The sequence below is a fragment of the Mytilus galloprovincialis genome, chromosome 3 (assembly GCF_965363235.1).
Source record: "Mytilus galloprovincialis chromosome 3, xbMytGall1.hap1.1, whole genome shotgun sequence".
Taxonomy (NCBI): domain Eukaryota; kingdom Metazoa; phylum Mollusca; class Bivalvia; order Mytilida; family Mytilidae; genus Mytilus; species Mytilus galloprovincialis.
The window spans coordinates 6825474-6838685 of NC_134840.1; the positions used below are offsets into that span (position 1 = coordinate 6825474).

Consider the following 13212-nt stretch of genomic DNA (forward strand, 5'->3'; position numbering starts at 1 on the left):
TTAAACTCAAGTAATATTTAAATAATGTTTAATTAGTTCTATTTCAACAAATTATTTAACAAAAAAATTAAAAGTGTTTTTTTAATTTGAATTTCAATTTGGTGTTGCAATACTTTTTTCCATGTGTATATTAGACAATTATGTAAATTAAGAATTTCTAACCACAATTTACATTGAAAAAGGCAGACATAATAATACGCCTTTGGATCAAAGAATATGTAAACATTGTATTGATAACAAAATTGAAGATGAGTTTCATTTTATATGTGAATGCAACCTCTATCAAGACGAAAGAGAAACGTTTTATGATGACATTGTTAATATTATACCATATTTTTGAAATTTAGATAATTTTGATAGATTTAAATATTTAATGAACTGTTCGGAGACTGATGTTCTCACCAGCTTTCTTATATATATAGACAATAGTTATCAAAAGTACCAGGATTATAATTTTATACGCCAGACGCGCGTTTCGTCTACATAAGACTCATCAGTGACGCTCAGATCAAAAAAGTTAAAAAGCCAAATAAATACAAAGTTGAAGAGCACCGAGGACCAAAAATTCCTAAAAGTTGTGCCAAATATGGCTAAGGTAATCTACTCCTGGGGTAAGAAAATCCTTAGTTTTTCGAAAAATTCAAAGTTTTGTAAACGGAAAATTTATAAAATGACCATATAATTGATATTCATGTCAACGCCGAAGTGCTGACTACTGGGCTGGTGATACCCTCGGGGACGAAACGTCCACCAGCAGTGGCATCGACCCAGTGGTGTAAATAGTTATCAAAAGTACCAGGATTATAATTTTATACGCCAGACGCGCGTTTCGTCTACATAAGACTCATCAGTGACGCTCAGATCAAAAAAGTTAAAAAGCCAAATAAATACAAAGTTGAAGAGCACCGAGGACCAAAAATTCCTAAAAGTTGTGCCAAATATGGCTAAGGTAATCTACTCCTGGGGTAAGAAAATCCTTAGTTTTTCGAAAAATTCAAAGTTTTGTAAACGGAAAATTTATAAAATGACCATATAATTGATATTCATATCAACGCCGAAGTGCTGACTACTGGGCTGGTGATACCCTCGGGGACGAAACGTCCACCAGCAGTGGCATCGACCCAGTGGTGTAAATAGTTATCAAAAGTACCAGGATTATAATTTTATACGCCAGACGCGCGTTTCGTCTACATAAGACTCATCAGTGACGCTCAGATCAAAAAAGTTAAAAAGCCAAATAAATACAAAGTTGAAGAGCACCGAGGACCAAAAATTCCTAAAAGTTGTGCCAAATATGGCTAAGGTAATCTACTCCTGGGGTAAGAAAATCCTTAGTTTTTCGAAAAATTCAAAGTTTTGTAAACGGAAAATTTATAAAATGACCATATAATTGATATTCATATCAACACCGAAGTGCTGACTACTGGGCTGGTGATACCCTCGGGGACGAAACGTCCACCAGCAGTGGCATCGACCCAGTGGTGTAAATAGTTATCAAAAGTACCAGGATTATAATTTTATACGCCAGACGCGCGTTTCGTCTACATAAGACTCATCAGTGACGCTCAGATCAAAAAAGTTAAAAAGCCAAATAAATACAAAGTTGAAGAGCACCGAGGACCGAAAATTCCTAAAAGTTGTACCAAATATGGCTAAGGTAATCTACTCCTGGGGTAAGAAAATCCTTAGTTTTTCGAAAAATTCAAAGTTTTGTAAACGGAAAATTTATAAAATGACCATATAATTGATATTCATGTCAACACCGAAGTGCTGACTACTGGGCTGGTGATACCCTCGGGGACGAAACGTCCACCAGCAGTGGCATCGACCCAGTGGTGTAAATAGTTATTAAAAGTACCAGGATTATAATTTTATACGCCAGACGCGCGTTTCGTCTACATAAGACTCATCAGTGACGCTCAGATCAAAAAAGTTAAAAAGCCAAATAAATACAGACAAATGTTTTTTTATTAGACATTCATCAGTGGGAATAATTGCATAAAATTGAAGTGTGAGTTTTGTCTCTTGCTTGTTATAAGTGTCAAAATTGTTGACTGTTATGTTTTATTGTTGTTTTGTTTTGTATATGTTTTTATGTGTGTTCATGTGTTTCAGCGATGATCCTTTTGTACTGGATTTTATACTGAATAAAATTAGTTAGTTAGTACACTGATATCAATATTTATTGCTTTTTGACTCTCCGTATTCATACACGTGGATATAATTTATTTTTATCATGAACATGAATGGTACCTTTTTATATTTAAAAATTAAAGTTCGTTTGTTTGTTTGCAGTTTAAGGATTCCATAAGTGATAAATGTTAGATTTTTTTTTAACAAACAATGTTTTGCATTTAATGTTACCCGATTTTAAAAATAAAAGTACACCTATAATTTCATATACCTATATTAAACCAACTAAAATCATATTGGTCAACTACAAGAGGGCAGTATAGACCTTTAATACCTGTAGTTATGTAAAATCCAAACTTCGCGATTGTTCTACTGTATCGTCCCCATACTAATAAGGTCCTGATGGTCACATTTAATATGGACAACAATGAACAACTAAGCCCGAGGGTTGTAAGTCAAAAGGGTTTGACAAATCAAATTCTCAAACCCAACAATTGGATGGATAACTTTAGGTTACCGGTTGATGTAGTTGACGGATAAGTCATATTCTGGAAAAAGTACATGCGAGCCAATTGAACTAAAACTGAAAACTTAATCTGCATTGATCAAAGATATTCGGTGGTAATATATTCAGAAGCATATCTAACGTATACGCTGTAAATAAGCGCATGCATTTCCGACCCATTAACAAAGACCGAGGTTCTCTTTACGACAAGTGTGTTGTTGTTCCGTCACACAACCTCTAACAATATTATCTTTGCTCATGCAATCGTCATTATTTGGAATTTCTCAATAACGAACACTACAAAACTAAGAATACCACCTTAACAAGTTACAGATAAATCGCCTAAGAGGTGGGGTTTCTCAGTCAATAGTTTGTTGTTTTGTTTGTGTCGTTTTTCAGCTGTTTTATATCTTGTTTTAGACATGGCATTGTCATTTTTGTTTTCGACTTTTGAGTTTAAATGCCCGTTAGGTATCTTTCGCCTTGGTTTTATATCATAACGAAATACAATATTTTGAGAAAATCACAAATTCATTCATCTCTCCCTTGGTATTAACATAATAAAGAACGATGAACATCTCCCATTTTTATTTTCGCACTTGTATAGTGCTCCTATCGTATTGTTTGTGATGCTGATACCTTTAAACAATGCTCCTTTCAAATTGTTCAAGATCGCAATACCATTATATAGTGGTCCGTCCAGATTGTCAAAGATGGCAATACCATTACATAATGCTCCTATCGCATTATCCAAGATGCTCATATCATTATATAGTGCTTATATCTGATTGTTTGTGATGCCGATACCATTATGTTGTGCTTCTATCAGATTGTTCGTGATGCCGATACCATTATATAGTACTATCAGATTCTTAGTGATGCTGATACCATTGTATAGTGCTCCTATCAGATTTTTTGCGATGCAGATACCATTATATAGTGCTCCTATCAGAGTGTTGGCGATGCCGATACCATTATATAGTGCTTCTATCAGATTGTTTGTGATGCTGATACCATTATATAGTGCTTCTATCAGATTGTTTGCGATGCCGATACCATTATATAGTGCTTCTATCAGATTGTTTGTGATGCCGTTACCATTAAATTGTGCTTCTACCAGATTGATTCTGATGTCGATACCATTATATTGTGCTCCTATCAGATTGTTTGTGATGCCGATACCATTATATTGTGCTTCTATAAAATTTTTTGCGATGCTGATACCATTGTATAGTGCTCCTATCAGATATTTTTGCAATGCCGATGCCATTATTTAGTGCTCCTTTCAAATTGTTGGCGATGCCGATACCATTATATAGTGCTCCTATCAGAATGTTTGCGATGCCGATACCATTATATAGTGCTCCTATCAGATTGTTTGTGATGCCGGTACCATTATATAGTGCTCCTATTAGATTTTTTGTGATGCCGATACCATTATATAGTACTATCAGATTGTTTGCAATGCCGAAACCATTATATAGTACTCCTATCAGATTGTTTGCGATGCCGATACCATTATATAGTGCTTCTATCAGATTGTTTGCAATACCGATACCAGTATTTACTCTATTACCTACTAACCGACCTACACCACATTGTACATAAACACTATGTACGTTTACCATAATTAATATACAAATTCAAAAACAATATTAATTTTGCCGACTAGCCCGTCAAGTACGTTTGACGCCGGATTTTATTTTAGATATACAACATATAATAAATATGATAAACATTATTTTAGCAAACATCCACACATTTGTTGATCATTGATCGTTACAACTAACTTAAGAAAGTTCCTCCTCGTACCAACGGCCAAGACACGCCCAGGAAAAACCAGAGATAAAACCATATAGTATTTGATGGTCATAAAAGCTCTGGAAACCTGTGTTCTACAGCAAAAATATCTTTCGACAGACCGTCTCATAGGGACAACACGAGAACTTGCGTTGATAATGAACTTTCATTTCCAATAAAAAAATACACTTATAATCTATATAACATTTCAAAATTCATAATTCAAAAATTGAAAAATATACGCCCACAGCTTTGCGATATTAAAACCTAAATTATCAAAAATGTAATTTTGATGTATACGCTTCAAAGGACGGCTAGAAAGTGAGATACATTTACATGTATACCTTTTACCTGTAAACAATTTTGATTACAAACAAATCCTGATTGGACAATACCTGATTTACAAACCGTTAATACAGACATTTTCCCGCTATTACTAGTCGAAACGCGGGAAAATTCATGTATTTACTCTATTACCTACTAACCGACCTACACCACATTGTACATAAACACTATGTACGTTTACCATAATTAATATACAAATTCAAAAACAATATTAATTTTGCCGACTAGCCCGTCAAGTACGCTAGAAAACTTACAAATATAGGGGGAACCGGAAGGAATGAAAAACAAAAATGCTTACAACCCTAAATGCTTGGTCACTTGCAGCCTTTTTTCAACTGAATCCACAACGTAACCATCCTTGCTACTGTCACTTTTCCAACGACCGTGTCGTTTCCATACCCTAATATTGACATCCGAATTTGAGGCAGCAGTAGCCCCACCTGACCGCATTGAATGCAATCCAAGCTTCAAGTCTTTTGAAACTAGTTTCAGTCTTGAAATAATGCTTTCTCTGGCTGTAGTATAACTTAGCTTTTTGTTTTTATATATAAGTTTACAAATACTTTTAGAACGAAAAATAGGTCTAAACAGGAAAAAATTTGATTCCAAATTGACACCTGAAAGATTTACATATTTCAAAAACATTTCATATGGACAAGCAATGGTATCCCCCTTGGAAATTAAAACCTCATTACCGTTACGATACTGGTCGGTCTTACTCTTCTCTATATACAAAATTAAATAATCTGATTTAACTTTAACATTTTTACACAAAAGAGAACTAATCTCATCGAAACGCAAAAACCCAGCAAAAGACAGTAAAATCATAGCTAAATCACGAACCACAAGTAAATCTTGGCTATCTGAAAACATGCTACACAATTGCAATAGCATATCTAATGAAACAGGGTCCTTCTTGTGCTTCTTAACAGTAGCCACTCTCTTGGCAGATTCTAGTAATGAATGTAAATATGAATTTTTAGTTGGATCTGCAAAATTACTCATTTCATGCACCCATTTTATGCTATAAATAGCAGAATTAATAGTGTTACATGTAGCACCAGTGTCAAGCAAATAAGTTATGTATAAAGCTATATGAACCGGCTGTGCTGGTAAAGCTTGAAAACCATGTTTTTTAATAAATGTTTCCCAACGTTTAAATGCATAAAAGTACGATTTTGCTGTATTATCACTCCTACTGTTTACAATATAACTGGACATATGTTCTGCATACTTGGAAAGATCAGATTCCTCGTCTACTCCGGCTTCTTTCACATCTCAAACCTATTCCTGGAAAACAGAAAAGCAATCTATGATAATCTTACAACCCAAACTTCAACACGCATAGCAACGAAATTGAAATTTTGTTTAATCATACCAAAAATCCCATTTCGCCCTCTTCCTCTATGAGTTATCATTGAACCCAGAAAGATCTTATGGGTTTTAACAAAATATTTAAATCTGTTACCCTCTGACAAGACCGGCCAATAAGGAGCCGACTTCCATTCGGGTATAACTAACGTACCAACTGCTCTGTCTTTCAGCATCTTTTTAACTGTTTCTGTAACTAACGAAGGTGGTGGGACTAACCAGTTATTTTCTTTACCCCAGTGCTGTTTGAAAGTATAAACACCGCTCGTTCCCTGACACCAAAACTTGAAATAAATTTATCACATTTTTTGTTATATGAAGACGCAAAGCGATCTACTGTATGAGGACCCCACTCTCTATCTAGCGTACGAAACAGCCATGTTTGTACACCCCAGTCATCGCAATCGTTCAACCTACTTAAAGTGTCTGCATGTGTATTATTTTCTCTTGGTATCCATTGCGCAAAAAACGAAACATTGCTTTGTTCACATGCATTTTGAATTTCCATATTTATATCTTGCAAGTGAGTCTTTTTACTACCGACCTTCAAAATAGTTTCAACATTCTTATTATCAGTATGTATTTTTACACTTTGCCCATTCAATGTAGGCAAATTAGTTTTCAAAACCCTATGAACAGCCTCAAGTTCTCTCCAAGTAGAACTCATGTTTGTTTCATGTGCATCCCATGCACCAAACATTTCTACCATTTTGCTGTTCCCTGCCTCAGCTATATATCCTCCATAGCCTTCACCTGAGGCATCCGAAAACATGTTTACATCACATGCTTCGTTTGTCAACTGACTAAATAATGCACCATCCGCATTTAACCTTGCTATGTTTGATAACCAAAACTCTAGCTCTACCTCCGCTTCTGGAGTAATCCAGACCGGTGCCTCCCATGATGTTCTATCCTGAACACAGTCATAAGCATACCGAGTCCTTAACCTTACAGTTGTACCCAACACACCTTGTGTAGATATTAACTGACCGACAACTGAAGCTAACAGTTTTACTGATATCACACGTTTGTCTGGTAACCTGTTACAAATGCAGGATATACATTTTAATATCCTGTTAATTCTCTCATCTGTTATTCTAATTCTACCTTCAGAAGTGTCCCATACCATTCCCAAAAAAGTTATCACTTGAACCGGGTTCCAGTTACACTTTTCCTCAGCAATAATGAAACCAAAATCGATTAAGTCTGCCCTTATTCTATGGCTAACTGTAGTGCATTCATCATAATTGTCAGCACCCCATCATCAAGATACATTAGGATCCTGATACTGTTAGATCTCCAATACTTTATAAGATCTCTTAAGACCTTTGAAAATATAAAACCTGCTGTAGCCAAACCGAAACACAAAACATTAAATATGTAAAATTTTGACTCCCACTGAAAACCCAAATATGTTCTGTCTTCCTGCTGTACCATAATATGATGATAAGCTGACTTTAAATCAAAAGAAAACAGATAATCACCCTTAGAAAACAATTTTCTTGCCACAGTGGCATCTTCGTATTTATATCTAAACTGATATAAATGTGGATTGATGTGACGACAGTCAAGCACTAATCTAAGTTTTGACTTGTTACCTGCAACCGTTAATGGATTAACAACCTTAGGCTTTACAAATACTTCTGATACACACCCTTTAGATAATAATTTCTTGATTTCATCTTTTACAAATGATTTGTTGTCATTGGCTGATCTATTATTATCTAATAAAACATTTTCAGGTAAAGTTTTTAACGGTAACATATACCCTTTGTCAATAACATTTAAAATGTAATCACTTGCTTGAATGATTTTCCATTTGTGTATGTGTTTTCTCAAACTATTAACTGGTGATTTAATTGTATCAACCTTTATACATAAGTTATCTACGTGTACTTCTATATTACACCTATTTAAAGTATTAAGATTACTTATCTTATCACTTTTTCTTTGCTGTTTCTCAGGACATTCCTGTTTCCAATGCCCTTTTACACCACAATTAAAACAGTTGCCTGGTTTTCTTGTCATAACTGCTTGTTCTGCTGGTTGAACGTAGGGATGTACTCGTCTAGCTTTCTTTGTCTTATCAGCTTTCACCTTTCTTTCTGCTCTGTTTTCAGCCTTGTACAATTTTCTTTCATCCTCAGAATCATCTGCAAGCGGGTTGGTTTCATATTCGTGTACGACTCGCCAGCCCAGCTCGGATGAATCAGCAATTCGTATCAACTTTTGTCTATAGTTCATTAAAGAAATACCTTCCGCTAACTTCTCCTTGGCTTTTTATACGGTATCTGGCGTTGGATTGTTACCGTCCAACATACTGTCTGCTTCTTTCATTTTGCTGAGCACCTTCATGTTTTGCTTAAACTGCTCTTCATTCCCTCGTTTCTTGAATTTGGGTCCATTCGTCAAGGTAGCTTCTATCTTGGAAACCTGTGTTGTTGTTGCACATGCATCTTTCCCATTTCACTGGAAATAATCGAACGCATTTGGTTCATCATGTCATTTTGACTTACCGTCAGAATATTCGAGACTTGAATTCTGATTTGCTCTTGAAGTTCAGCGTCCATTTTGATGTATACGCTTCAAAGGACGGCTAGAAAGTGAGATACATTTACATATATACCTTTTACCTGCAATCAATTTTGATTACAAACAAATCCTGATTGGACAATACCTTATTTACAAACCGTTAATACAAACATTTTCCCGCTATTACTAGTCGAAACGCTGGAAAATTCATTTATATAGTGCTCCTATCAGATTGTTGGCGATGCCGATACCATTATATTGTGCTCCTATCAGATTGTTTGCAATGCCGATACCATTATATAGTGCTCCTATCAGATTGTTTGCAATGCCGAAACCATTATATAGTACTCCTATCAGATTGTTTGCGATGCCGATACCAATATATAGTGCTCCTATCAGATTGTTTGCAATGCCAAAACCATTACTATATAGTGCTCCTATCAGATTGTTTGCGATGCCGATACCATTATATAGTGCTCCTATCAGATTGTTTGTGATGCCGATACCAATATATAGTGCTCCTATCAGATTGTTTGTGATGCCAATACCAATATATAATGTTTCTATCAGATTTTTTGAGATGCCGATACCAATATATAGTGATTCTATCAGATTGTTTGTGATGCCGATACCATTATATAGTGCTCCTATCAGATTGTTTGTGATGCCGATACCATTATATTGTGCTCCTATCAGATTTTTTTTGCGATGCCGATACCATTATATAGTGCTCCTATCAGATTGTTGGCGATGCCGATACCATTATATAGTGCTTCTATCAAATTGTTTGTGATGCCATTACCATTATATTTTGCTCCTACCAGATTGATTCTGATGTCGATGCCATTATATTGTGCTCCTAACAGATTGTTTGTGATGCCGATATCATTATATAGTGCTTCCACCAGATTGATTCTGATGTCGATACCATTATATAGTGCTCCTATCAGATTGTTTGCGATATGATACCATTATATTGTGCTCCTATCAGATTGTTTGCGATGCCGATACCATTATATTGTGCTCCTATCAGATTGTTTGCGATGCCGATACCATTATTTTGTGCTCCTATCAGATTGTTTGCGATGCCGATACAATTGATACAGTGCTATTATATCTAAAAGAATGTGAAATAGTTTACATTTTGTTAAACAACTACCTGAAATACCGGTTATACCGAGAAGTCAAAAAATTAGTTAAACTCCAACATATATTTATATGCAATATAGCACTTTTAAAACGTGTTAAAAAATTACAGTATTTGGGTATTGTTTATTGAGCTTGTATTTTTTATAGATTCTTTATTTTTTTTCTATACAATGTTAAATCTTTTTTCATAACTCAATTTTTGAGCTACAAGAAAGTCGGTTGCTTTTAACATTTAATACTTGAATATTTTTAATGCAAGTCTGATTTGATTGTTCCTGTATTTAAACTCCCAATTAAAATTTCTGCATGTGCTTTCTTTTCTATTTGTGTGGCAGTCATGCTATTTTAAGCAATGAATTACCAAAGTGAAAGCACATTAAACATTTTTGAAAGTATGAGGAGAATTAATGCAGCTGATACCGTTTCCGTTCTGTTTATAAATTATAACATCTATATTACATCTATAGGCTCGTTGTTTAAAACAAAATATGCACAGTCTGGACAAATACTCTCTGCTTTTGTATCAAAATGTTAATATATAATTGTTACATAGACTACATTTTTACTAAAAATCTAGACTACATTTTTACTAAAAATCTATATTCTACTAAACAACAAAGTAAATTATTGTCATTAAAGCCTGTACAAGTCAATGAAGCTAAATTAAAGGTGACTTTTAGGACTTTGGTAAGATATATATAGAACATATTAATGTCTTTCTCTTTTAAGATGTAATGTATCGCAAAAGGGTTGAAATTACAGTATAAAATGGCTATTTTCTTGTTAAAGTCTCACTCCTCTGGGAAATGATGTTTAACAATAAAAAACAGGACCCGAAAGAGTAATATATACTATCATAGATAGATAATTTAATTTCGAGCCATCTCTTCGCTTGAGATATTCGCCTTTTTTGACGTAACATCAATTTTGTATAGACAATATACTGCCTCTATCATTAGGACATGAAATCTGTTGTAAAAGCCTGACATCAATAACACTGTCATAGCAAGTCGAGAGACTTCATTGATGAGAATAAATAATTGGTTTGTCCACAATGTAATTATTATTGTGACATCTCGTAACGAGGGAACAGTTAAACATTGACATAATGATGCAACTCAAACAAGTCCTTTAAGATCTGAAAGTTTGCACAATTTGTTAGAAACTAAGCAAGTGTTAACACATGAACTTGTAACAGCTTGCACCAGTGTTTTAATTACTTTATATCAAACTTAGTTTATTGCTTTTTATTTTTATACAATGTAACTGAATATATATATTACTTTTTATTTAAATACAATATAAATAAATATGTACTGCGTTCTTGTATTAAATTTCTTACGCTGTTAAATTAACACGTAACAAAGTGGATTGCTAAATGAATAATTAGTTTTTATTTCATGATAACAATAACAGTAATCATCATTAAAATCATTATACATTGTATTGCATAGAAACGCGACATTTTCAACTGAACGCTAGTAAGCTTTGGTGATGCTGATATATTTTAAACAACTATACAATAAAAGGGTTAGTGCTCGAATTTTAAAGTGGTTTAGTATATATTGCACTCGCAAACGCGTGAAATATAAAATTAAATCTACTATGGACAATCCCGTCATGTAAATAACTTTATATTATTATTATTATTATTATTATTACTATTAACATTTAGCATGCATTTGATGAATATCCAGTACATTCACAGCTTCGGTTGTTAAAATGTTTGTTTTAGGAGTACCCTTACGCCTGTTACCTGTAGAATTATTGTTTGTTTTAGTGAGCAGCCTTACGACTGTTACCTGTAGAATTATTGTTTGTTTTAGTGAGCACCCTTACGCCTGTTACCTGTAGAATTATTGTTTGTTTTAGTGAGCACCCTTACGCCTGTTACCTGTAGAATTATTGTTTATTTCATTGAGCACCTTTACGCCTGTTACCTGTAGAATTATTGTATGTTTTGGCAAGCACTTTTACGCCTGTTACCTGTAGGATTATTGTTTGTTTTAGCGAGCAACCTTATGCCTGTTACCTTTAGAATTATTGTTTGTTTTAGCGAACACCCTTACGCCTATTACCTGTAGAATTATGGTTTGTTTTAGCGAGCACCCTTACGCCTGTTACATATAGAATTATTGTTTGTTTTAGTGAGCAGTCTTACGACTGTTACCTGTAGAATTATTTTTTGTTTTAGCGAGCACCATTACGCGTGTTACCTGTAGAATTATTGTATTTTTAGTAAGCACCTTTACGTCTGTTACCTGTAGGATTATTGTTTGCTTTAGCGAGCACCCTTACGCCTGTTACCTGTAGAATTATTGTTTGTTTTAGCGAGCACCATTACGCGTGTTACCTGTAGAATTATTGTATTTTTAGCAAGCACCTTTACGCCTGTTACCTGTAGAATTATTGTTTGCTTTAGCGAGCACCCTTACGCCTGTTACCTGTAGAATTATTGTTTGTTTTAGCGAGCACCCGTACGCCCGTTACCTTTAGAATTATTGTTTGTTTTAGCGAGCACCCTTACGCCTGTTACCTTTAGAATTATTGTTTGTTTTAGCGAGCACCTTTACGCCTGTTACCTGTATAATCATTGTTTGTTTTAGCGAGCACCCTTACCCCTGTTACCTTTAGAATTATTGTTTTTTTTTTTAGCAAGCACCCTTACGCCTGTTACCTGTAGAATTATTTAAAAAGTGATACAAAATATTGAAACAAATCGGTGCATCAAGTATTTTGATACCATTTAGATCAACATTTAATGTCTGTTTTAACGAGTAAATCCTGTTTCAACAATATTTTTCTTGGTGTCTAGCAGTTGTCGGTCTTAGATTCCAAAAAAAAAAGGCGCGCATACCATATTGGCTTATCAAACATATAGACTTAGCCCATCATTGTGTCGACCTCAACTAAATAACCCATCATTGTGTGGACCTCAACTAAATAATCATTTATATCTCGAACAATTATGTCTCGAAGAAATACTTTTTTTTGTTAAAGTCCACTCATAAATATTAAAATTTTCTACGTAGAAGTGAAAAAAATATCAGCTTTTACGGTAATAACGTTTGTCGTCTGGGAAATATAAAATACCTTCTCACGTAATGTCCCGTTATACTCAATAGAGTATAACATATTTACTGGAAAATCTTAAGTCACAGGCGAAATCAGATCTGTTTTAATTTCCTTAGTGACTAATTAAAAATTGCTAATCAAACTTTTTTATAATTTTTATTGTTAACGAATTTTTCAAGAGTACACTTAGCTCCGCACACTTCACATGTTAAAATCTTCCTCTAAAGTGTAGCCCCATTAGAAAAAAAAAACAAAACAAACAAACAATAGCATGTAAACTTTACACAAAACTAATGTAGCTT

The 13212-nt window shown here is 34.2% G+C and overlaps 1 protein-coding gene across 1 annotated transcript; it reads right to left on the minus strand.

Moving 5' to 3' along the window:
• Positions 1-4347: 4347 nt before the first annotated feature.
• LOC143067062 (integrase/recombinase xerD homolog) lies at positions 4348-6039 on the minus strand. Its single transcript, XM_076240066.1, has one exon. It carries the CDS (start codon positions 6002-6004, stop codon positions 5078-5080), a length of 927 nt encoding a protein of 308 aa, XP_076096181.1. The 5' UTR covers positions 6005-6039; the 3' UTR covers positions 4348-5077.
• Between the last annotated feature and the right edge of the window lie 7173 nt (positions 6040-13212).

Excerpts from the sequence above, each read along its gene's own strand:
- LOC143067062 (XM_076240066.1), bottom strand. The coding sequence starts at position 6,004 with ATGTCCAGTTATATTGTAAACAGTAGGAGTGATAATACAGCAAAATCG.